Consider the following 26682-nt stretch of genomic DNA (forward strand, 5'->3'; position numbering starts at 1 on the left):
GCTCATAACCTTTGATCTCCCAAATTTCTGATCTAGTGCAAATGTGTAGAAAAATAGTCTTCACCAGATATGAGAAGGTAGTCTTTTTCTGTGACATCTACAGCCAGAAAAGACAGAAGCCTGAAACTGTATTGAAGTCTTTGTTTTGATGCTAAAGGACTCTGACTATAGGATACTCTTCAGTGCCTTGGTATCATAGAAGAAGTTAGGGATTCCTTAATTCATGCTCTTTTTTAGTAAAAAAGTAATACCAATGTTTTGGGGGAGAACTGGAGGGAATGCTAGAAATGAAGCTTCCTTCTCAATGTTTTCCATGCTGCTACTTTGAAGTCTTTGTTTCGGATTGTGTAGATGAAAGGATTTAACATGGGTATGAAACTTGTGCGCACAAGAGACACTACTTTGTTGACTTGAGTATCACCATGGGTTGATGGCCTCAAGTACATAAACATAATAATCAGGTAGAACAAGGAAACCACGGTGAGATGAGAACCACATGTAACAAATGCTTTCGATCGCCCAGTGGCAGAAGGGATGCCTACGATTGTGGCTATAATGCATGCATATGAAATCAGTGAAAAGCCAAATGAACCCCACATTATAGCAGTACCATATAAGAGACCAATCAGTTCCATCAATGTTGTGTCGGCACAAGCCAGTCTCAAAACCGGACCAACATCACAGAAGAAGTGGTCGATCACATTCGGTCCGCAGTATGGATAGCTCCATATCACTGCAGACTGTGAAATTATTATCACAAACCCTCCAATCCAGGCCAGCAAGGCTAGACGGAGGCATATTTCATTGGTCATGATGGTTGTATAGAGCAATGGTTTGCAAATGGCCACATAGCGGTCAAAAGACATGACAGTGAGGGTGATTAATTCGACAGCTGACATTGAGAAGACCATGAAACCTTGTGTCATGCAACATGCAAAACAGATTGTGGTTTTTCCTGACAGGAGATTATGCAGCATCTTGGGAATTTCTGCCGTTATGGAACAGATCTCAGCCATAGAGAAGTTGCTGAGGAAGAAGTACATTGGAGTATGAAGCATGGGTTCTGTGAGGACAACTATGATTATCATGCTGTGTCCTGTAAGTGACAGAAGATACATCAATAGAAATATGGTGAAAAATGGCATCGTCAGTCCATGAAGTTCAGGAAATCCCAGAAGAATGAACTCTGTGACTGATGTAGCATTGTCCATTTCCTCTCGTTACCTTCCTTTGCTTTTCTAAAGTAAATGCAGTACTTTATGTCAACAGCGCTGCTAATCTCCAAAAATAATCCCTGGATCTGCAAATCAAAGAGATGGAATTTCATGGAAAAAGTGGTAGTCTCTGTTATTTTTTTTAAAGAATTCCACACAAAAATAGTCTGTTTGAAGAATATGGGAGATTTGGATGAAGGAGCCCAGAGGTGGCTGGTAAAGGAAAAATCAAAACAGCCTGAAACAGAAATCAAGTACCTTTAAGATTATTCTGATTCCCTATGCACCGTGAGAAATGGAGTTTAAATATTGGGAGGGAGGATTACATTCATTCATTATTTTATTTTCCTTTGATCAGTAGTTCTTAGGGAATTATTTTTTCTCAAAGCCATTTTTTCCTTTCTTTAATCAATTGCTGCCAATACTAGAAAAAATGATCTATTTTCTCTTCTGAAATTGGTCTGAGAGTGTAGTGAGATTCCAGTCCTGTAGTGCCTTAATGACCAACAAGATTTCAAGGTATAAGCTTTTGAGAAGCTTATACTTATTTATTTATGTCATTTATATTCCTCCATTCTCACTGAGATTCAAGGAGGATTACATAGTGTGAGATTAGTATAATCAGTAACAAGGACAAGGGCAGGCATATCCATACAGTGTCAAGACTAGACATGGGCACAAACAGAAAACAACGAACATTGACGAACATGACCTGTTCACGAACATATTCATTGTTCATTGTTCGTTGTTTGTGGGGGCCAGCAGGCTCTCCTCCAGCCATCAAGATCCCTACTACACTACTCCCAGAAACCCTACCTGAGCAGGCAGCAGGAAATGTACCAATAATAAATAATAGCTTGGCCCCAGAGCCTGGCAGCAGCCCTAGAACCTAAAGGGATAGATCCCTACCACACCACACACAAAGAAAATTCAAGCTCCAATGCACTCTCCCTGTCTCTCTCTCAAAATGCCAACAGCAACTGTCTCTCCCTCACTGTCTGCAAAAGCAGAGTTGGGAGGCCCCCTCCCTCCTGCTCTTTGCTTCCTTGTAACAAATTTGGAGCTCCACACTTGAAAGTAAGACCTGCCTATCAAGCTAAACTGGGCTTAGATTGGGGTTTCCAGGGCAACAGCAGGATTTTAGACAGAACTGAGGTAGTCCATGCCTCTGTTGCCAAGGGAATTGATTGCAGGTGCCAGATTGTCTGGCTTGACGAACAGCAACCAACGAGACTTGCAACGACCACCTGTTGGTTTAGAATGGGGCCTCATGAACTGCTTGTTCTCAAACAGCTAATTGGGCTGTTCGTGGCTTTTTTTAGTTCGTATTGCTGTTCGTGCCCATCTCTAGTCAAGACTATTTCCATAAACAATGTCATTGGTTAAATGAATACAAGTTTACAAAGACATAGCATTAGCAAGGATCCAGTATGGGGTTGAAGAATTGCTGAAACAGAACATAATCAATTCTAGGACTAACATTAAACAACATGAAGCACAGGGAGTATAAAGGAGTACATATTTAAAGCGACAGATAATATGTTCAGCAACATAATAGTGAAATCTTTTCATCAGATGCTGGTCTTCTAGTGAAATAGGATTTACTGTGATCTGTCTGTATATGCATAAAAATCTAATTTGATCCAGGCTTCCCAAAATACACCGAGAAATTGGGAGATGGCTGCCTGGATATGAATTACTCTAACAACTGCAAGTTTCAAGGCTCCCAGTACATCCATGTACCTTTTGGAGGGTTGTTCTTAATTTGAACAGCATGGGAGTAAAGTCTACATCCCTAACTAGTATAATATGATACTTGGCCGGGGGGGTGGGGGGTCAGTTTTACACAGTGACCATTAGTGCAGATGTTACTTTTAATTTTTTTTTAAACTATAATATTAGGTAAATTGATTGAAGATTGTTATCTCAAGATCAAAAAGAGTCCAGTAGCACCTTTAAGACTAACCAACCTTATTGTAGCATAAGCTTTCGAGAATCACAGTTCTCTTCGTCAGATGTTAACTCAAGGACAGCTGTGATGGACTGCGCTTAACAGCATGTTTCCAAAGTGCAGCAAAATCTGTGAGCTGGGAGGGGAAGCATTAACTATTCCTTTAGAATGGAAAGCTTAAGTGATGGGCTGCTCCCTCTTCAGTTAAATGTAGGCTGAAGGGAGTCAGTTGTTTTCTGATAAGACTTGGACCAAAAGAATCTGACAAGAGTGAAGGGAGAAGACACCATTTCCTTACTGTCTATTATAAGACAGTACTATTACAGCACTGTCCTGAGGAAGACTTCTATCTAAGAATTCAAAGTACAAGTGTAAGCATAAGCTGAAACATACTTTACACAGAAATGAGAGAACTACACTTAGTCTGTGCCTGTTAAATAAAATTATTTCTTTTTAAATGTTATACAATTTTTAATACCATTCCCAAGGACAAAAGGAAGAGGGCTCCAGCTTTTTCCCATCAAGTTCCCGGACTGGATGAAAATCCAAAATTCTATCTGCCTTTCAGCATGGAAAAAACAGACTTTCTAAACCACAAATATTAACGTTACTTGCGGCACCTCAGTCAAATCATGGAAACTAAATTTTGGTGGGAGAGGGAAGGAGCGGTCAGTCATACCTGTCTTGAATGGAAGCGATGTTCTATTAACCTCATTCATGTGCCTGTCATGATGATGATAAAAGTAGACGTTGCCTCATTCTGCTTCACACACGAGTACACTAATGTGTAATCAACAATGTGGCTCCGGCCAACAAGTCTAGCTGACTTCTAAATATTAGACCAGTCTGTCAGTATTTCTTGTCCATAAAGGCAGACTTCCTCATTTATACTTCGTAGCATTCACATGTATTCTGCTGATAATAACAGTTCCAAAAGACCCAATGTATCAGTTCTGTTCCATATCTGCTATCAGTTCTGTTGTAAGATTCCCTCCACCCCTTTTGTGTTTCATTACTAATCTCTAAAGGTCATCCCAGGGGGAAATCTTCCCATGCTAATGAAGAAAAATAATTAATATTAATAATTTTTAAAAAGAAAAGGAATTCCATTCTTCAGGCAACAAAATATGTTTATTACAATATAGTGAATGTATTTTTGAAGTTTTCTTAAACAAAATTTAATACATATTTTGAGGATATAGACAGGCTTTCAAAAAGAGACAAAAATACAATCGCTTTTGTTCTGACTCACTGAATAAAAAAAAAAATCTGAGACCCTCTGCCTACCATACCACCCTCTTACCTGAGTAAAAAAGCCTTTTTGAATAATTTGGTTTGGCAATTTTTTGGAAAGCCAGGAGCGTGGGGGGTCTCCTGACCTCCTTAGGCAGGCTGTTCTGTAGGGTAGGGGCCACCACAGAGAAAGCCCATGTACAGGCTGCTGTTGATTTCGCCCATGTGCAGGCTGGGACCTGTAAGAGATCCTGTTTGGATGAGCGAAGCTGCCGTGGACGGACATAGAGATGGAGGTATTCCCGTATGTATGCCAGGCCAAGGCTGTGAACACCTTTGTATGTAATAACCAATACATTGAATGGAGCACAGTAATTGATAGGTAGCCAATGGAGTGACTGTAGGATGGGAGTGATGTTCATGCTACTGCTCACTCCTGCTAACAGTCGAGCTGCAGCATTTTGCAGCAAGTGGAGCCTCCTAGTTAACTTAGAAGGGAGACCAATATATAGTGAACTACAATAGTTAAGTTTTGATCTTACCATAGTATGGATCCAGGTGTCCAGGTCGGCCATGTCGAGGTAAGAAGCCATCTTCCAGGCTAGAGTGTGATTGTAGAAAACATTTTTTGCGACTGCATTAACTTGTTTTTCTAGAAGTAGCGCTGGATCCAGTATAACCCCGTGGCTCTTAACCGAGTCTGCAAGGATCAGACAAACTCCATTGAAAGAGGGGAATACAATGCCCTTCAAGATCTCTGCCTTCCCAACAAGCATCACTTCAGTCTTGTCTGGGTTCAATTTCAATTTGTTATTTTTCAGCCATTTCTTCATAGCTGTCAGGAAGCAATCTAAGATTTCTACCACATCCTGTGGGGACCTGGATAGCGAGATATAGAGTTAGGTGTCGTCTGCATATTGATAACATGCAACTCCATAGCTACGAATGAATTCTCCTAAAGGTTTTACGTAGAGGTTGAATAACATGGAAGGTAAGATCACGCACTGCGGAACCACACAAGATAGTTCCCAACCTGGAGATGGCTGATCTCTGACGGTAACCCTTTGAGTCTTTCCATGAGAAATGATTTGAACCAGTCCAGGGCACATCCTTTGATGCCCACTTCTGTTTCTAAATGTCTCAACAGGATGGCATGGTCTACTTACTCTTGTGATGTTGAAAAGTGCTGTCAAGAAACAGCTGACTGATTGTGACCCCCCCCCCTTTATGGTTTTCAAGGCAAGAGGTGAACAGAGGTGGTTTGCTCTTGCCTGCCTCTGTGTAGCAAACCTGTTCTTCTTTGGTGGTCTCCTATCCAAGTACTAACAGGGCTGGCCCTATGTCGTTTCTGTGAGTTGATGAGGTCAGATTAGCCTGGGACCTCTAGATCATGGTTACTGGAACTGGATTCTTGCATATGTGATATACTAAATTGGCAGTCATATTGATACTGGTTCAATAAAAATAATGACTTCTCATAACATAAATGCAAAATTGAACGGGGATTTTTCAAGTTCAAAGGTTATGCGGCACTTACCCAGCTCGCTGCGTGCAGCGTCAGCCGGGTGCCGTTAATTGCCGCACTGGAAGGAGGGAGGCTGCACCAACGCCTCTCCCTTCCTTATTTGGGCTGGCTGGGCAGGGCGGGGCAAGAGCCTTAGAGGCTGCGCTGCCCGTGCCCAGCCTCAGTTGCATCAGTTGCTCGGCCCACCCTCCGCTCCCTATATTGGTGTAGGATTAGCTGGCTGCTGTTATCAGAGCCAGGTAGGAATTTTTTCCTCTCTTCCATATTTGGCTAGTGGGAGGAGGGGTTTTTCGCCTACCTTGCACCGATGTATAGGAGTGGTGATTGGCTTAGGGTGGAGCCTGTTAGTTTTTGTCATGGCAGGTTTGGGGTCAGTTAGGTGCGGGACGGTGAGCACCCTTGGCGCTTCCCCATAGTGGGAAGAGGGGCCTGCCTGAGGGCCTGGTACTGCTTTGACGGCTGCCAGGGGTAGGGCAGGCTGCCTTTGGAAACCCCTGCTTGTGAGTTCTTCCCTCACTGCTATACAGCTGAGGTGTTAGGAGCTTATTAGGGGGGTGACCACGTTGCCTGGCTGGCCGGGTCCACGCCATCCATTGGATGGGTCGCACCCGGGGCTTCGGGGCTTGCCCAGACAGGTCAAGGCGTTGGTCTGTGGGACCCCGTGGCTTGACTTGTACCGCTGTAGGCCCTTGCCGCTGTTATTAGTATTGTATGTATATAGTTAATAAAGTGGCCCTTAGATCCAACTTGGTGTCTGCCTCTTCATTCCGACTAGGGTGGCAATGAAATTTGGTAGCATTCCTAGTGTAGATGAGCAATAAAATTATCTTGTGGTGGGCAGGCACTAGAGATGACTGTCTGCCTTCATGTTTACATGGGGAATAACCACTGAGCCACGTATTGGCGGAGGTGGAGACTGCTATCAAGTCACAGCAAATGTATGGTGACCCCTGGTGGGATTTGAAGGCATGAAATACACACAAGTGGTTTGCCATTGCCTTTATTGGAGGTCTCCCTTCTTATTACTAACTAATGTCAACCCTGCTTAGCATCTGAGATCTGACAAGATCAGGCTTTCCTGGGCTATCCAGGTCAGGGTGAGCCATGGAGAAAGTACCTTAAAGTACATTGTTAAAGCATTTTCATTGAAAAGTTCTACAGGACTGGTAAGATCTTTTATATCATAAGGAAATGTAGTAGGTGTAACAACCTTCGGGAGAGGCCTGGAGATCTCCCAGAATGACAACTGATATCCAGATTACAGAGACCAGTAGGGATGTGCGTTTCGGCATTCAGAATGCCGAAAGAATGCCGAAACAAAAGTGTTTCGGCTTCTTTCGGGGAATGCCGAAACGTTTCGGGGAATGCCGAAACGTTTCGGGTAGCCGAAAGAAAAAAGCCGAAACGTTTCGGGATTCTTTCGGCTTTCTTTCGGCTTTTCAATGGGAAAATGCCTCCGTCTTCCCGGACGTCTGGGGGAGGCATTTTCCCACCGAATAAGCCCAAACTTGGTGGGGACCTTCCTCTAACCCTTCTCTAACAACCACCCAAGTTTCAGACAGATTGGACTTTGGGAGGCCATGTTATGGCCCCCCAAAGCAGGTCCCCCCATCCTCCCATAAGAAAGCGAAGGAGCAGCATATTGTTAGCATGCTGCTACTCATCTTCTTCATTATTTCCTATGGGGGAAAATGAAGAAGCAGGCTTCCTTTGCCAGGGGTGGCATTTTGCATGCAAAATGCCCCCTCACCCTCAGGGGCCCTTCTCCCACCCCTCCTCCCACCCCCCCACCAAGGCTCAGCCTGCTCCCACTTGGGGGGGCCATTTCATGGCCTCCCCAAGTAGGTGCTCTAATCTCTACCACTGACAGCTGGGGGAGGCTTGTGTTCCCAGGGGTGGCATTTCGCATGCAAAATGCCCCCAAGCCCTCAGGGGCCCTTCTCCCACCCTTCCTCCCACCCCCCACCAAGGCTCAGACTGCTCCCACTTGGGGGGGGCATTTCATGGCCTCCCCAAGTAGGTCCTCTCAGCCCCTAAAGTCCACCCCTTACAGCCCCACACAAACCCAATTCCCCCCAGCTGCCACACACAGACCCAAATCCCCACATTAGCCCCTCACAGACCCAAATCCACCCCCACCTGCCCCACACCCATAACCCCAGGAACAGGCTGGCAAAGGCCAGCCCTCTCCCTTTGTTCCCTATGCTGGGAACTTCTAAACTCTCTTTCCCTGGGCAATTCTGCACAGCCCAGGGGTGCCACAATGGTGGGCACACTTCTGAGTGCCAGCTGGTCCCTGTGAAAGAGCACCTGAACCACAGACACCCTCCCTCAAATTCCCCCACCACCTACAGAGATGGCTGGCCAGCCAGCCCCATTGTTCCCTATGATGGGAACCAACTGCACAACAAAGAATAAAACAAGAACAACACAAAATAAAGTTTTAAATTTTTTTTTCTCCCTTCCAAAGTACAAGTAGGCAAAGCATTATGACACATTACACCAGCAGTCCCCCACACAGAAAAATAACACAACTCACTTAACATCAGAGAATCACAAAACACGATTCCTGTCAAAAACACTTTATTTCTTGAACAGCTTTAGGTTACACAGCAGGGGGGAACACCAAAGGGCATGGCAGCACTATCTTACACAAAAATAACACAACTCACTTAACATCAGAGAATCACAAAAACACAATTCCTGGCAAAAACACTTTATTTCTTGAACAGCTTTAGGTTACACAGTAGGAGGGCACAACAGGGCATGATAGCAATGTACTACAAAAAATAATACAACCCACTTCACCGTTTTTGACAGCAATTGTGTTTGTGTGATTCTCTTATGTGAAGTGAGATGTGTTATTTTTGTGTAGTACACTGCTTTCCTGCTCTGTGGTGCCTTCCTACTGTGTAACCTAAAGCAGTTACAGAAATAAAGTGCTTTTGACAGCAATTTTTGGGGTGATTCTTTAATGTGAAGTGAGTTGTGTTATTTTTGTGTAAGATACTGCTTCCATGCCCTTTGGTGTTCCCCCCCTGCTGTGTAGCCTAAAGCTGTTCAAGAAATAAAGTGTTTTTGACAGGAATTGTGCTTTTGTGATTCTCTGATGTTAAGTGAGTTGTGTTATTTTTGTGTAAGATAGTGCTGCCATGCCCTTTGGTGTTCCCCCCTGCTGTGTAACCTAAAGCTGTTCAAGAAATAAAGTGTTTTTGACAGGAATCGTGTTTTGTGATTCTCTGATGTTAAGTGAGTTTTGTTTTAATTTTTCTGTGTGGGGGACTGCTGGTGTAATGTGTCATAATGCTTTGCCTACTTGTACTTTGGAAGGGAGAAAATAATTTTTTAAAAACTTTATTTTGTGTTGTTCTTGTTTTATTCTTTGTTGTGCAGTTGGTTCCCATCATAGGGAACAATGGGGCTGGCTGGCCAGCCATCTCTGTAGGTGGTGGGGGAATTTGAGGGAGGGTGTCTGTGGTTCAGGTGCTCTTTCACAGGGACCAGCTGGCACTCAGAAGTGTGCCCACCATTGTGGCACCCCTGGGCTGTGCAGAATTGCCCAGGGAAAGAGAGTTTAGAAGTTCCCAGCATAGGGAACAAAGGGAGAGGGCTGGCCTTTGCCAGCCTGTTCCTGGGGTTATGGGTGTGGGGCAGGTGGGGGTGGATTTGGGTCTGTGAGGGGCTAATGTGGGGATTTGGGTCTGTGTGTGGCAGCTGGGGGGGAATTGGGTTTGTGTGGGGCTGTAAGGGGTGGACTTTAGGGGCTGAGAGGACCTACTTGGGGAGGCCATGAAATGCCCCCCCCAAGTGGGAGCAGGCTGAGCCTTGGTGGGGGGTGGGAGGAGGGGTGGGAGAAGGGCCCCAGAGGGTTGGGGGGCATTTTGCATGCAAAATGCCACCCCTGGCAACACAAGCCTCCCCCAGCTGTCAGTGGTAGAGATTAGAGCACCTACTTGGGGAGGCCATGAAATGGCCCCCCCAAGTGGGAGCAGGCTGAGCCTTGGTGGGGGGTGGGAGGAGGGGTGGGAGAAGGGCCCCTGAGGGCTGGGGGGCATTTTGCATGCAAAATGCCACCCCTGGCAAAGGAAGCCTGCCTCTTCATTTTTTCCCCATAGGAAATAATGAAGAAAGATGAGCAGCAGCATGCTAACAATATGCTGCTCCTTCGCTTTCTTATGGGAGGATGGGGGGACCTGCTTTGGGGGGCCATAACATGGCCCCCCAAAGTTCAATCTGTCTGAAACTTGGGTGGTTGTTAGAGAAGGGTTAGAGGAAGGTCCCCACCAATTTTGGGCTTATTCGGTGGGAAAATGCCTCCTCCAGGCGTCCTGGAAGACGGAGGCATTTTCCCATAGAAAAAAGCCGAAAGAATGCCGAAATAATGCCGAAAGAATCCCGAAAGCCGAAAGCCGAAAGAGATTCTTGTTTCGGCTTTCGGCTTTAACGATAGAGAATCTTCTTTCGGCTTTCTACTTTCGGCTATAGCCGAAAATTTTTGGCTTGCACACCCCTAGAGACCAGTTCTCCTGGAGGAAAGGACAGCTTTGGAGGGCTGCATTACATTATAGTAAAGCTCCCTCTACTATAGCCCCATGAAGTATGACCACCCATTTGGTGGTCATAATGGGTAGCTCAATGGATGTGTCATGCCAGTGTGCTGCAGCAGTGAAAAGGGCCAAATTTGTGCTGGGGATTATTAGGAAAGTTTGCTAATAATAATAGCCAACATTACAGGACTCCCGCATAGCTCTATCGTGCAGCCCCATTGGGACTACTTCTCCAGTTCTGGTCTCTGTTATGGCTTCCAACCTGTAGGTGGGGCCTGAATATCTCTCTGAATTAGAATTGATCTCTAGACAACCAAGATCAGTTCCCTTGCAGAAAATGGGCTATTTTGGATGTCAAATTTCATGGCATTAACATTCTCTGAGTTCCCTCCCCAGGATCCAAACCCAAACATCCAGGAAGTCCTCAACCTCAAAATGGCAGCTCTAATAGCAACACACATGTATATAGGAGGGAAATTTGTAAACAGGGAGGTTAAAAGGCCATGAAAAACAACAGTTTACCACATCTTGGTGTAAAGCTGGATAGTACAAGCATAGCAGCACTCATAACCTTTGATCCTCCAGATTTCTTATCTAGTGCAAATGGGCAGAAAAAATCTCTTCACCAAATAGGAGAAGGTATTTTTTTCTAGAACATATATAGACAGAAAGTGTATTAAAGTCTTTGTTTTGATGCTGAAGGACTAGGATATTCTTGGGTGTCATGGAATCATAGGAGAAATTGGTTATATCTTAATCCATATTCTGTTTTATTAGGAAAGTAATGGCTCTTTTGGGGGGGAGAAATATAGAGAATTCTAGAAATGCAACTTTCTTCTCAACATTGTCCCTGCTGCTACTTTGAAGTCTTTGTTTCGGATGGTGTAGATGAAAGGGTTTAACATGGGTATGAAACTTACGCACACAAGAGACACCACTTTGTTGACTCCTGTATCACCATGGGTTGATGGTCTCAAGTACATAAACATAAGAATCAGATAGAACAAGGAAACAACAGTGAGATGGGAAGCACACGTAAGAAATGCTTTGGATCGCCCAGTGGCAGAAGGGATCCCTACAATCGTGGATATAATGCATGCATATGAAATCAGTGAAAAGCCAAATGAACCCCACATTATAGTAGCACCATATAAGAGACCAATCAGTTCCATCAAAGTTGTGTCAGCGCAAGCCAATCTCAAAACAGGACCAACATCACAAAAGAAGTGGTCAATGACATTCGGTCCACAATATGGATAACTCCATATCACTGCTGACTGTGAAATGATGATTACAAACCCTCCGATCCAGGCCACCAAGGCTAAACGGAGGCATAATTCATTGGTCATGATGGTTGTATAGAGCAAAGGTTTGCAAATGGCCACATAGCGGTCAAAAGACATGACAGTGAGGGTGATGAATTCAACAGCTGCCATTGAGAAGAGAATGAAACCTTGTGCCATGCAACATGCAAAACAGATGGTGTTTTTTCCTGACAGGAGATTGTGCAGCATCTTGGGAATTGCTGCAGTTGTCGAACAGATCTCAGCCACAGAGAAGTTGCTGAGAAAGAAATACATTGGAGTATGAAGCATGGGTTCTCTGAGGACAACTATGATGATCATGCTGTGTCCTGTAAGTGACAGAAGATACATCAGTACAAACATGGTGAAAAATGGCATCTTCAATCCATGAAGTTCAGGAAATCCCAGAAGAATGAAGTCAGTGACTGATGTAACATTGTTCATCTCCTCCCTTGCTTCCTTCATTTTTCCCCTAAAATAAAGGCAATACTTTGTCAACAGCACTGCTAATCTTCATAAATAATCCTCTGAGCTGCAAATCAAGGAGAAGTAATTTCATGGAATAAGTGGTAGTCTCTGTCACACTTTTTAAAGATGTCCTCACAGAAATAGTCTGTTTGAAGAACATGGGAGATCCGAATGAAAAAACCCAGAGGTGGTTGATTAAAGAAATATCAAAACACAGCCTGAAACAGAAATCGAGTACTTTTAAGATCATTCCACCTACATATTAATTCATTACAAGAATGGGAGTTTAGACATTGGGAGGGAGGATTGCATGCATTCCTTATTTTATTTTCCTTTGATAAGTAGTTCTCAGGAAAATATTTTTACTTAAAGCCATTCTTTCTCTTTAAGTAGTCAATGACTGCAAATACTAGAAAAACAGAATTGTTCTCTCTTCTGAAATGGGTCTGATTGTGTAGCAAGGTTCAAGTCCATTAGGACCTTAATGACTAAGAAGATTTCCAGGCTATAACTTTTGAGAGTTAAAATTCCTTTTGTCAGATACTGGTCTTATAGTGAAACAGGTTTTACTATGGTCTACCTACACACACATACAAATCTAATTGGATCAAATCTTTCCAAACACACTGAGAAATTGGGAGATGGCTGCATAGATGTGAATTACTCTAAGAGGTGAAATTTTCAAGTCTCCCCTTACACCCATGCACCTTTGGAGGGTTGTTCTTAATTTGAACAGCATGGAAGTAAAGTCTACAAGGGTCAGTTTTACATATTGAACATTGCCACAGATGTTAATTTTTTAAAGTTTCGGGCAAATTGATTGAAGATTGTTCTCTGAAAGACAGCTGTGACAGACAGCATGTTTCCAAAGTGCAGCAAAATCAGAAGCTGAGACGGAAAGGGTTAACTATTCCATAGAATGGAGAGCTTGAGTGACAGGCTGTTCCCTATTCTCTGACTGGACAGTTATAATCAACCAGAAGGCAATCAGTTATTTTCTGACAGGATTTGGAGGCAGGGAGTCTGACCACTAAAGTAAGACAGGTTTCCCTTTAGAGTGAAGAGGGAAGACAGCTTTGCCTTAACTATAGTATTACTGTCCTGAGGAAGACTTCTATCTAAGAATTCAAAGAATAAGTGTCAGCATAAGTTGAAACACGCTTTACATAGACATGTAAAAACTGGAAATGTGCTTTGGCGGAAGTGATTTGGTGATGGGTTGAAGGGTATCTTCTGAGAAGAAGATTAATCCCTGTCTAGTTCCTAAGGGAGGTTGGCTCTGAGGAGGACCCCGGGTCTGTTGTGAAGGGGAAATGGTTTCAGACTAAATCCAGAAAATCTAAACTTTCATAGGAAACTTTCTGAAGAAACATTGTTACTGTAACTAAATTACTAAGTAAAACACCTCTCATTATTAAGAATCAAGAATAAATGGAAACAAGCTTCAAGGATACTATTTTATCTGTTGCAAGAAGCGTATTCTGTAAAACAAGAACATTTTACCTCTGCATTTCCTTCCACTGACTACATTTACCAAATCTGTGCTTGTTAAATAAAGTTATTTCTTTTCAAATGTCATGTAGTCTTTTGCGTCATGTAAAGGACAAAAGGAAGAGGGCTCCTGCTTTTCCACATCAAGTTCCTGGGCTGGACTAAAGGCCAAAATTATATCTGCCTGTCAGGGTGGGAAAAACAGATTTTCTAATCCACTCTGTTTAGTCAAAGCAGGAAAACTGAATTTTGGTGGGAAAATCTGCCTCACATTGGGGAAAGGGAAGGGGGGTCCATCATACCTGGTTTGGGTGGAAGTAGTGCTCTATTAACCTCATTCAAGTGCCTCTCATGATGATAGAAGTAGATGTTACATCGTTTTTCTTCACACACAAATACACAGATACGTAGTCAAATATGTAGGCCCTGCCAACAGGTTTAGCTGAATTCTAAGTATTAGACCAGTCTGTCAGTATTTGTTGTCCATAAAGGCAGACTTGCTCATTTATACTTCATAGCATTTGCATATATTCTGCTGATAATAATGATTCCAAAAGACTCAATGTATCAGTTCTGTTCCATATCTGCTATCGGTTCTGCTATAAGATTCACCCTCCCCTTTTGTGTTTCATTGCTAACCTCTAAAGGCCATCCTAGAAGGAAATCTTCCCATGCCAATTAAGAAAATAATTATCTGCTAGAAGATTCTCCCCTTTGTATTTCATTGCTAACTTCTAAACAGCCATCCTAGGAAGAATTTTTCCCATGCTAATTAAGAAAAATAATTGCTATAGCTTTTTTTTTAAGTATAGAAATACTTTCATGACCCTGCCATGAAAGACAGAAAAAAGCCATCAGAGCTAGTTCCTGACTCAGCCAGTACATCATAAGCATCATCATCATTGTCATCGCCATCGTTGTTGTCATCATCGTTGTCGTCATCATCATCATCACCACATTTTATTTATATGCCACACTTCAGGACAACTCAAAAATGTTAGAACTCCCAAATTTTTGATCTAGCGAAAATAAGCAGAAAAATTCTCTTCGCCAAATAGGAGACGGTAGTATTTTTTAGTTTACATCTACAGGCAGAAAGGATTGAAGCCTGAAAATGAATTGAAGTCTTTCTTTTATTGCTAAAAGACTATGACTATAGGATACTCTTGAGTGCCTTGGAATCATTAGAGAAGTTAGTTATACTTTAATCCATAGTCAATTTTACTAGGAAAGTAATACCTATGTACTTGGGGAGAACTGGAGGGAGTGCTAGAAATGAAAAAAAATCTTCTCAATGTTTTCCTCCTGTGATTTCGATGCAATGGCCATTTTGATACAACCCAGGACTAGACATGGGCATGAACAAAAAACAACAACCATGAATATGCTGTTCGTTGTTCATTGCTGCTGACGGACACAAACAGATCAACGGTAACGAACATGTCCCATTAACGAACATGTTCGTTGTTTGTCGCTGCCAGAGCAGCCCCCATTAGACTTAGAGAGCCCATATTCACAGGGAGTTTTCAGCAGGCTCCCCTCCAGCCATCAACCAAGATTGGTCAAGATTTCAATGCGGATCTTGGAGTTATACATTCCCAAATCAGATGCCCCCAGGAAACACCCATTCGACACAATGGGAGCCACCAATTGTCTTTTGCCCCATGTACAAGCGGTGGACTCTAGGGGGCGGGGGCTTTGGCCGCTCACCGGCAGCACCCCCCATGTGCCCACCTGCTGGGCCTCCCAGAGGAACTTTCAGGATGGAAGTAAGTAATGTGGGTGATGAGTGTGGCCACCAGGACTGGTGGGCTGGGGGAGGCAGAGGTGGGCTGCCTCTGCTGTAGGGAGTGGGGGGTCTGGCCACTTGCTGGCAGCACCCCCATGTGCCTGCCTGCCAGGCCTAAGTTTTTTTATTCCTGGTATAGCCTGGAAGGTGGGTGATGAGTACGTCCGCCAGGCCTTGTGGGCTGGGGGAGGGAGTGGTGGGCCACCTTCCCCACAGGGGGTGGATAGTCTGGCCACTCGCCAGTGGCACCTGCCATGTGACCACCCACCAGGCCTAAGGATTTTTATTCCCAGCATAGGCCAGAAGGTGGGTGATGAGTGTGGCTACTGGGTCTGGAGGGCTGGGGGAGGTGATGGAAGGCTGCCTTCCCTGTAGGGGGTGGGGGGTCTGTCCACTCACCAGCAGCACCCCCATGTGACCATCTGCCAGGCCTAAGGTTTTTTATTCTAAGCATAGGCTGGAAGGTGGGTGATGAGCGCGGCCGCTGGGCCAGGCAGGCTAAGGGAGGCTGCAGCGGGCCGCTTCCCCTGTAGGGGACGGGGGTCTGGCTGCTCATCAGCTGCACCCTCCGTTTCCCCACCTGCCAGGCCTAAGGTTTTTTATTCCCGGAGTAGGCCGGAAGGTGGTTGATGTCTGCGGCTGCCAGGCCTGGGAGGCTGGGTGAGGCAGCAGCAGTGGGCCACTTCCCCTGTAGGGGGCAGGGAAAGAATGGTGTTGCAGGACCCATTCCCCCCTCCTCAGAGTGGACAGCAGGGGCCCTTGATGGGGGGCACTGTGCAGCTCAACTACATATGAAACAGCTCCTGAGCTGTTGCAGAAATGCCCATAGTAGGCTGCCACCAGCATCTCCCAACTTCCTGCCTTCACAGAAAGGAGGGGATGGATGAGATAGGAGAGGTCGCTGGGGGGGGCGGAGTGGTTCCAGAGAGGGAGCGGAAGAAATGGGGCAGCAGCAGCAGCTGATCCTGCATTTGTAGAAAGGACAGAGTTGTGGGACCCCTTTCCCCCCTGGCTCAGAGAGGTCAGTCCATTCCCTTGACAGGACCCACCCTACTGTTCAACCATACTGTGCGCCTATAACATACAATTTAGCTGAGGTGTCCCTTGTGGCTGAAAATGATATCAGCTGACATCGGCCACCTTCCTGCGTTCACGGAAAGGATGGGAGTCATCGGACCCATCCCCTCCCCAGTTAAAGGGGAGAGCAGGTGCCTTGGATAGGGGGCAGCATCAAGTTCAACTTCATGTGCAACAGCAGTTGAGCTGCTCCTTGTAGCCCAAAGTGGCAGAAGCTAACAGCACCCACCTTCCTGCCTTTGTGGAAAAGATGGAGTTGTGGGACCCACTCCCCCCTGCTCAGAGCGGACAGTGGTTGCAAGGGATAGGGGCACTGTGCAGCTCAACTACATGTGCAACTGCTCTTGAGCTGTTGTATATGTTCCCAAAGGAGGCTGCCACCAGCATATGTGACCCACCTTCCTACCTTCAGGGAAAAGAGGGGGTGGGGAGGAGAGGTCACCGAAGGCTTGGTGCATTCTGGTTTGGAGAAATAGGGAGGGCCCTGATGCATTAGCTGCAAACGTGAACCTCCTTCCTGCATTCGCGTAACGGAGGGGATGGGCAGGACAGGAGAGGTCATAGGAAAGGGTCGGAGTGGTTCCATCTGGAGAGGGAGAGGTAGAAAGAGTGACGTGGAACTTTACAGGTAGAGGAAGACAAAGGGTTATCCAGCAGAACAAGATCGAGAAGACACAATCCTATGAGAGCCATCAGCCAAGAAACCCACTGAGCTTGCCTCTGGACCTTTGCAGCCCCGGAATCTGAGGGGGGCGCGAGCGTGACACCAACACTCCCAGATACCTGACAAGCTCAGGCACTAATAATTATCTAGGTGAGCCCTTAGCAGAGGTGCCCCCCTAGCTTGGCCCCTGACCTGGGTAGCCATGGTGGCACAAAGGCCCGCATCTTGATGAGTTCTCCGGAGCCATCAACCTCACCATTCTAAATGGCACTGTCCCCGACCCTGAGGGAACAGCCTCTACAAGGGCAGCCTGCCTGACCGTGCCACTACCACCTGATCCAAATGTGCCAGCCCTCATTTGAGATACCCACTGAACTCGACGGGCAAGGGTGCACGGCGACGGCATGGAGAACCAAGGGGTAAGATGCTTAAGTAGCCTGCAGTAACCCACACCCTCCATGATGAATAGGGGCAAGCCATGTAGGGCAATCGTCTCTGCCAAGATGCGAAGGCCCACCTCCTGAGCCCTTAACCTCGCCATTCTAAATGACACTGTTCCGGACCCCAAGGAAACAACCTCTGCATGCACAGCCTGCTTGAGTGCACCGCTCCCACCAGCATCACCCTCAGGGCAAGGATTCTTGCTTGGGGTGGATTCCAGTGACCCTCCCACCGATCCCTGGTCAGAAGAGCTGGTAGCCCTCTTTCTTCCCCCCCCCATGGATGTTTTGCTGGGTGAGGACGTAGACCACAAGCTTGGGTGGCACCTCTTCAAGTGCCTAGTCAGGACTGTCGATGACAAGTGCTTCAGGTTATTGCCCTTGCGCACCAGGACATCACAGGCACGGGACTGCACCACATGGGGGTCATTAGGAGGGGCACGAAAGTGCCTCCATATGGAGGTGTTGAAACATGGACCACTAACTGTCCCAGGGGAAGGAGGACGAATGGATACAGGCTGCTCTGCAGAGATGGGCATGGAAGACAGAGTGAGGAGTGGACTGCAGGCAGGGACACAAATGACTGTTTATGATGGGGACGGGAGGGATGTTTCATAAAACACCAACCATTCCTCCAGGGATCCTTCACCCTCCTCCTCCTCCTCAAAATGTTGAGAGAGCTCCTCTTCCCTGAGCAGAAAGACCTCTTTGGCTTCCTCCACAGCCCCCACAGGTGAATCTTGGGGAGCGGAAGTACTCTCTGCTGCCCCCGAGCCACACCCAGTACTGCTTGCCAAGAGGAAACCAGGAGGACTACATTTGCACTTCCCCCCATGATCACCCGTGGCCACCACAACACGAAGAGTCATTGTGCCACCAAACTAGAATTAAGGAGGACAGAAAAGGAGAGAACACTGTGAGACCTCAGCAGAGATGCCCACCACAGAGCTTGGCCCCAGGGCCAGGAAGCACCCCTGGAACTAGAGGAGATATAGATCCCTATTCCCCCCAAACACTAAAAAAATTCAGGCTTCAATGCACTCTCCCTATCTCTATCACAAGTAACTGCTCCCTCCCACTCCACTGAGGCCTCAACCGAGGTGCCCGTGCCACTGAGCTTAGCCCCAGTGCCAGGCAGCAGCCCTGGAACCAGGGGGAGGGGCTAGAGACCTTGCCCAGCACCCCTAGAGACCTGACCAGATCAGGCACTAATAAACAGGGTCAGCCCTCAGCCAAGGTGCCCACTGCGCTTGGCCCCAGGGGCTGGCAGCAGCCCCGGAACCAGAGGGAGGGACTACAGCCCTAGCCCAGCACTCCTGGAGACCTAAACAGATCAGGCAGTAATAATCAGGGTGAGCCCTCAGCCGAGGTGACCACTGAGCTTGGACCCAGGGCCTGGCAGCTGCCCTGAAACCAGAGGGAGGGGCTAAAACCCTAGCCAAGTACTCCAAGAGACCTGACCAGATCAGGCACTGCTACTAATAATAATAACAGTCAAGGTGAGCCCTTAGCCAGGGTGCCCACTGAGCTTGGGCCCACAGCCTGGCAGCAGCCCTGGAACCAGAGGCTGAGGATAGAACTCTAGCCCAGCACACCCAGAAGCCTGACCACCAGATCAGGCAGTGATGATGATGATGATGATGATGATGATGATGATCAATGTGAGCCCTCAGCCGAGGTGTCCACAGAGCTTGGCCCCAGAGCCTGGCAGCAGCCCTGGAACCAGAGGCTGGGACTAGAGCCCTAGCCCAGCACATCCAGAAGCCTGACCACCAGATCAGGCACTGATGACGATGATGATGATGATGATGATCAATGTGAGGACTCAGCCAAGGCACCCCCAGAGCTTAGTCCCAGAGCCTGGCAGCAGCTCTGGAACCAGAGGGTGGGTCTAGAGCCCTAGCCCAGCACAGTCAGAAGCCTGACCAGATCAGGCACTGATACTAAGAATAATCCACGTGAGTCCTCAGCTGAGGTGCACACAGAGCTCAGCTCCAGATCCTGGTAGCAGCCCTGGAACCAGTGGAGAGATTGATCTCTATATCTAAGCCCAGAAAAAAAAATCCCAGCTCCAATGCACTCTCCCTGTCTCTCTCCCAAAAAGCTAGCAACAGCTCTGTCCCGCTCCATTGCTTGCTGAAACTGAAAACTAGAACTAGGAGCACAGTGCCCTTTTATAACCAGAGGTCTCATTGAGAAAAGCAGGATACCTGTGGTTAGCAGTAAGAACTGCCTAACAGGGTTTTCAGGGATGAGATTCGAGTTCCCATGGCCACAGAACACCCCCTCTTCCCTCCCTCCGCCCTGGTGTCTGCTCCCATGTTATCAATTGTAACCAATTTTCAGCTCCACACTTTGAAGGAAGACCTGCTCATCAAGCTAAGTTGGGCTTTGATTGGGGTGTCCAGGGCGACAGAGGGAGTGCAGACAGAGTTCAGGCAGTCCTCCCCAGTCTGTTGCCAAGGCAATTGATTCAAGGCGCCTGAATGTCTGGCTTCACAAACAGTGGACGAATGCAACAAACAAGGCTTGCAACAACCATCTGTTTGTCTGGAATGGCGTCTCACGAATGGCCCGTTCACAAATAGACGAATGGCCTGTTCGTGGGTTTTTTCCATTTGTAATGCTGTTCGTGCCCATGTCTACCCAAGACTGAGTTTGCCTTTTTTGCCACCGCATCACACTGACTGCTCATATTTAGTTTACAGTCCACTCTTACTCTAATATCTCTTTCGCATACCCCACTACCCAGAAGTGTATCACCCATCCTGTATTTATGCTTCACATTTTTGTGGCCCAGATGTAATCCTGCACATTTATCTATGTTGAATTGCATCCTGTTCACAGTCGTCCACTTCTCCAGAGTATTCAGGTCTTGTTGAATTTTAACTCTGTCTTCTTGAATGTTTGCCACTCCTCCCAATTTGGTATCATCAGCACATTTAATGAGTAGCCTGTTTACTCCTTCATCCAGATAATTGATAAAAAATATTGAAAAGTACTGGGCCCAAAACCAAGCCCTGTGGCACCCCACTGGACACCTCCTTCCAATCTGGTGAAACGCCATTGACCACCACTCTTTGGGTGCGGTCCTCTAACCAGTTCCCAATCCACCAAACTGTCCTATAGTCCAGTCCGCAATCTTCCAGTTTACCCATTAGAATGTCATGGGGGACCTTATCAAAAGCTTTACTGAGATCCAAATAAATCACGTCAACAGAGTTCCCCCGATCCAGTAAGCTCGTCACTTGATCAAAGAAGGATACCAGGTTGGTCTGACAAGATCTGTTGTGGACAAAATCATGTTGACTTCCCTGGATCACTAAGCAGTCCTTCAGACGCTTACAGATCAATCCCTTTAAAATCTGCTCTAATATCTTCCCAGCGACAGAAGTCAGGCTGACTGGCCTGTAGTTTTCCGGGTCATCCTTCTTCCCTTTCTTAAAAATTGGGATAACATTCGCTCTTCTCCAGTCTTGTGGCACATCCCCAGTTCTCCAGGAGGCCTCAAAGATGATGGACAGAGGCTCTGCAAGTTCTCTAGAAAGTTCTTTCAGCACTCTTGGGTGCACACTATCTGGCCCAGGAGAATTGTATTCATTCAGTGCAGCCAGGTGCCTCTTCACAACCTCTCATCAATGTCAACTAGCCCCCCAGATGTCCTGTCCTGTCTACTGCCATCTCTAGATGGGCTCAAGTTCTTCAGGGAAAAAACAGAGGCAAAGAAGTCATTAAGCCTGTCTGATTTTTCTCTGTCCTCCATCAGAGTTTCTTCTTCTACTCCCCACAGCACAGTCAATGTTAGCTAAACCTGACTTCCTACAATTTGTTGCCTCAGGCATATTTGTCTTACCTAGCTTGGGTGGAAGGGGTGTTCCCTTAGCCTCACTCATGTTCCTCTCATGATGACAAAGGCAGATGTTGCCTCATCTTGCTTCATATGTGAAAAGGGCAGATGAGTGATCAAAAATGTGGCTCAAATTAACACGTCTGGCTGAATTCTAAGGATTAGACTAGTCTGAGGCTTTTTGTTGTCTTCCTTATTTTTACCTCAAAGCATTCAAATGTATCCTGCCGAAAATAATAATTCCAAAAGAGCCATATATCAGTTCTGTTTTTTATCTTGCTATAAGAATCCTCCCTTTTGTGTTTCATTGCGAACCTATAAAGGCCTTCCCAGGACGAAATCTCTCTATGCCAATGAAGAAAAATAACTATTGATAGATTTTTAAAAAAAGAAATTGAACTCTTCAAGCAACAAAATGTGTTTATTATTATTATATGGTGAATGTATTTTTGAAGTTTTCTTAAACAAAATTTAATACATATTTTGAGGATATAGACAGACTTTCAAAAAGAGACAAAATACTTTATCTACTTTAGTGAAATGTACATTCCAATAATATATAAACAGAGTCCATTTCAATGCAATGAGATAGCAGTGCTTCTTCCTAGTCTTGCGTATGCCGAGTTGGTTAATTTGTCCAGTTGGGCAATATTCAGTGGTTTAGATAACTACTCTAGTTGGATTGAAGGTGCTGTAATGTCACTCCTTAGGGTTTTCAAGGCAAGAGAGAAACAGAGGTGGTTTGCTCTTTCCTCTCTCTGCATAGCAACCCGAGACTTCCTTGGTGGTCTCCTATCCAAGTACTAACAGGGTCGACACTGTGAAGCTTCTGAAAGCTCATGAGATCAGGCTAGCCTGGAACATCCACATCAGGGTTAATGGAACTGAATTATTCCTCCAGTTTGACCTGACAATTCTAACTGCCTGCAGATCTATTACCATATTTGGTATACTAAATTGGCAGTATAATAGATAATAGTTCAATAAACCCCACCCTTAGATCAAATGGTATCCAGAAGGCTATAATCACGTCTCATACCATAAAGGCAAAATGTAGGGTATGTTCTTTACAGGAGGGTGGCATTACATTACAGTTGAGCTCCCCCCTCTCTCCAAAGTCCACCCTCCCAAGGCACTGCCCTCAAATCTTCAAAAATTCCCCATGTGGCAATTGGCATCATATAGTCATGAAAGGAATTCATCTGATTGAATATCCAGGTGGGTCCTGGATACGTCCCTGAATTAGCATTGACCTCTACACAACACAGATCAGTTCCCTTGCAGAAAATGTTTATTTTGGAGGCCAAACTCCATGGCATCATAACCCTCTGAATTCCTTCCCTAGGATGCATTCCCAAATGTCCAGGAATTTCCCAAAATGGCACCCCCTAATAGCAACACAAATGCATATAAAAGGGAAATTTGAAAATGGCATAGTTCAAAGCCCATGATATACAACAATTACAGTTCATAGCATCTCTGTGTAAAGCTGGAGGGTGCAAGATAAGCCCAGCAACATTCTTAACCTTTGATTCTCACGAATTCCTGATCTAAAGCAAATGTGCAGAAAAAAAATCGCTTCACCAAATGGGAGAACAGATTTTTTTTCTGTCATCTACAGGCAGAAATGACCGAAGCCTGAAATTATATTAAAATCTTAATTTTGTTGCTAAAGTCTATGGACATAGGATACTCTTGTGTGCCTTTGAATGATGGGAGACATTTCCTGTGGCTTAATCTACATTCTTTTTTAGTAGGAAAGTAATGGCTCTATTCTTGGGGAGAACTGTAGGGAATGCTAGACGGTCCCCTACAACATTCTTCTCAACATTTTCCATGCTGCTGCTTTGAAGTCTTTGTTTCGGATGGTGTAGATGAAAGGGTTTAACATGGGTATGAAACTTACATGCACGAGAGATATCACTTTGTTGACTCGTGTATCACCATGGGTTGATGGCCTCAAGTACATAATCATAAGAATCAGGTAGAACAAGGAAACCACGGTGAGATGGGAGGCACACGTAAGAAATGCTTTAGATCGCCCAATGGCAGAAGGGATCCTTATGATTGTGGCTATAATGCATGCATATGAAATCAATGAAAAGCCAAATGAACCCCACATTATAGCAGCACCATATAAAAGACCAATCAACTCCATCAAAGTTGTGTCAGTACAAGCCAATTTCAAAACAGGACCAACATCACAAAAGAAGTGGTCAATTACATTCGGTCCACAGTATGGATAACTCCACAACACTACTGACTGTGAAATGACCATTATAAACCCTCCAATCCAGGCCAGCAAGGCTAAGCGGAGGCATAATTCATTGGTCATGATGGTTGTATAGAACAAAGGTTTGCAAATGGCCACATAGCGGTCAAAAGACATGAGAGTGAGGGTAATGAATTCCACAGCCCCCACTGAGAAGACAATGAAACCTTGTGCCATGCAACATGCAAAGCAGATTGTGGTTTTTCCTGACAGGATGTTGTGCAGCATCTTGGGAATTTCTGCCATTGTGGAACAGATCTCAGCCACAGAAAAGTTGACGAGGAAGAAGTACATTGGCGTATGGAGCACGGATTCTGTGAGGACAACTATGATGATCATGCTGTGTCCTGTAAGTGACAGAAGATACATCAATAGTAATATGGTGAAAAATGGCAGCTTCAATCCATGAAGTTCAGGAAATCCCAGAAGAATGAACTCTTTGACTGATGTATCATTGTCCATTTCCTTCCTTGCTTCATTCCTTTCCCCCCCTGAAATTAAAGAAATAATAAATGTTAACAGCACTGCTAATCTTCATAAATAATCATTTGACCTGCAAATCAGGGAAAAGCAATATCATGGAATAACAAGCAGACTCTTTTATACTTTTAAAAATTCCCTCCAAAAAGTGTCTGTTTGAAGGCCATGGGAGATATCTATGAAGAAATCCAGAGGTGGCTGTTAAAATACCTCAAAACACAGCCTGAAACAGAAATTAAGTGCTTTTAAGATCATTCCTCTTCCCTCTTAATTGTGTGGAAGTTCAGACACTGGGTGGGAGGATTGCATTCATTCTTCACACACACACACACACACACGCTTTGTATAGTAGTTGATAAAAACATTTTTGCTTAAAGCCATCTTTTCCCTTTTTGTAATCAATGGCCGTTTTTACATGCATCCATAAGATCGTGTGAAACTCACAGAACGAAGCATCTTTCTATCATGACCCCCAGGCAAGATCCCCTCTAAAAGTGCGATGAGTTCAGAAATCACATCATTAAATGGAATCGTGCTGGGAAATCGTGCTAGGCAGATGCTTTGTTCCATGAGTTTTGCATCATCTTCCACATGCTTTGGCCATGTGGAAAATGCCGACTACCAATACTAAAAAAAATATTTTTTGTGGCGTGGAATTAATGGTGTGGAAGTTCAGACATGGGGTGGGAGGATTGCATTCATTCTTCATCTCCCCTCCTTTGTATTGTAGTAGATAAAAATATTTTTGCTTAAAGGTATGTTGTGAAACTCACAGAACGAAGTGTCTTCCAAGCACGATCCCCTTTAGTGGTGCGATGATTTCAGAAATCACGTGATTAAATGGGATCGTGCTGGGAAATCGTGCTAGGCAGATGCTTTGTTCCATGAGTTTCGCACCATCTTCCGCATGCTTTTGCCATGTGGAAATGGCCAACTACCAATACTAAAAAAAAAAAAAAAATTCTTCTGAAACTGGGCTAGTAGTGTCTGGGCTGCACCACCTCATACTGCAAGTGACTTAATATAACTGATATTCAGTCACTTGCAGCATGAAGTGGTACAGCCCAGACACAATAGTACTACCTTTGGCAATTAGACGAGACATAACAGGACAGCAATATTTGTTGAATTGTGTCTAGCCAATTCATGGATCAGCTGTCTGCTTTGAGGAGCAAAAGAAACCACAATCAAAGTGAGCTAAACCTGACTCACAACAACCTGTTAACTGAGGCGCATTTGTCTTACCTTGCTTGGGTGGGAAGGGGTGTCCCCTTAGCCTCACCAATGTACCTTCATGATGATAAAGGCAGACATTGCCTCTTCCAGCTTCACACACGAATAGTCAGATATGTGATCAAAAACGTAGCTCCTGTGAACAAGTCTAGCTGAATTCTCAGTATTAGACCAGCCTGTCACTATTTGTTGTTCATAAAGGCAGACTTCCTCATTTTTACTTCATGGCATTCACACATATTCTGCCAATAATGATTCCAAAAGTCCTGATATATCAATTCCATTCCTTATCCTTCTATAAGATTCCCCCGCCCCTTTCGTGTTCCATTGCTAACTTCTAAAGGCCGTCCTAGGAGGATATCTTCCCAGGCTAATTAAGAAAAAATAATTACTATTGATATTTTTTTTTTAAGTCAACTCTTCAACAAACAAAATGTGTTTATTATAATATATTGAATATATTTTTGAAGTTTTCTTAAACAAAATTCCATACGTATTTTAAGGATATAAACAGACTTTCAAAAAGAGACAAAAATACAATCCTTACTGTTCTGACTCACTAAAAAAATGGATTATCTACTTTAATGAAATGTACATTCCAATAATTTATAAATAGAGTCCATTTCAGTGCAAATAGGATTTAAGAGTTTCTTCCTAATCTTTTATAAGCTCGATTAGTTCATTTGTCCAGTTGGGTAATATTCAAAGATTTAGATAACTACTCTTGTGTTCGTGGAAAGTGTTGTCAACTCACAGCTAACTCAGTGTAACCCAATAGAGTTTTCAAGGCAAGAGACGGACAGACATTTGCTCTTGCTTTCCTCTGTGTTGCAGCTGTGTTCATCCTTGGTGGTCTCCCATCCAGTGCTAATCTGGCCGTCCCTGCTTAGCTTCTGGGGGCCAAGCTACATGTGACGAATGACACAGTTTGGACACTTCTCAGCTTCCCTCAAGTTTTGATCGGAAATGTAGGCATCCTGGTCTTGCAGCTTGGCTCGACTGCTGTCCAATGGACTTTTCAATGGTCACTTGTCCAACATTCCACCAAGCTGCCTACATTTCCCATCAAAACTTGAGGGAAGCTGACAAGTGTCCAACCTGTGTCATTCGTCACTTGTAGCTTGGCCCTGAGAACTAATAAGATCAG

General features: G+C 45.1%; 3 protein-coding genes across 3 annotated transcripts; all 3 read right to left on the bottom strand.

Moving 5' to 3' along the window:
- Positions 1 to 281: 281 nt before the first annotated feature.
- On the bottom strand, positions 282 to 1211 carry LOC129339864 (olfactory receptor 6X1-like). The gene has a single exon (XM_054994437.1). It carries the CDS (start codon positions 1209 to 1211, stop codon positions 282 to 284), a length of 930 nt encoding a protein of 309 aa, XP_054850412.1.
- Positions 1212 to 11288: 10077 nt separating this feature from the next.
- LOC129339865 (olfactory receptor 6X1-like) lies at positions 11289 to 12218 on the bottom strand. The gene has a single exon (XM_054994438.1). It carries the CDS (start codon positions 12216 to 12218, stop codon positions 11289 to 11291), a length of 930 nt encoding a protein of 309 aa, XP_054850413.1.
- An 11142-nt stretch (positions 12219 to 23360) lies between these two features.
- Positions 23361 to 24284, bottom strand: LOC129339866 (olfactory receptor 6X1-like). The gene has a single exon (XM_054994439.1). It carries the CDS (start codon positions 24282 to 24284, stop codon positions 23361 to 23363), a length of 924 nt encoding a protein of 307 aa, XP_054850414.1.
- Positions 24285 to 26682: the final 2398 nt, after the last annotated feature.

This window comes from Eublepharis macularius, chromosome 12, assembly GCF_028583425.1.
Source record: "Eublepharis macularius isolate TG4126 chromosome 12, MPM_Emac_v1.0, whole genome shotgun sequence".
NCBI lineage: Eukaryota > Metazoa > Chordata > Lepidosauria > Squamata > Eublepharidae > Eublepharis > Eublepharis macularius.

Excerpts from the sequence above, each read along its gene's own strand:
- LOC129339864 (XM_054994437.1), bottom strand. The coding sequence starts at position 1,211 with ATGGACAATGCTACATCAGTCACAGAGTTCATTCTTCTGGGATTTCCT.
- LOC129339865 (XM_054994438.1), bottom strand. The coding sequence starts at position 12,218 with ATGAACAATGTTACATCAGTCACTGACTTCATTCTTCTGGGATTTCCT.
- LOC129339866 (XM_054994439.1), bottom strand. The coding sequence starts at position 24,284 with ATGGACAATGATACATCAGTCAAAGAGTTCATTCTTCTGGGATTTCCT.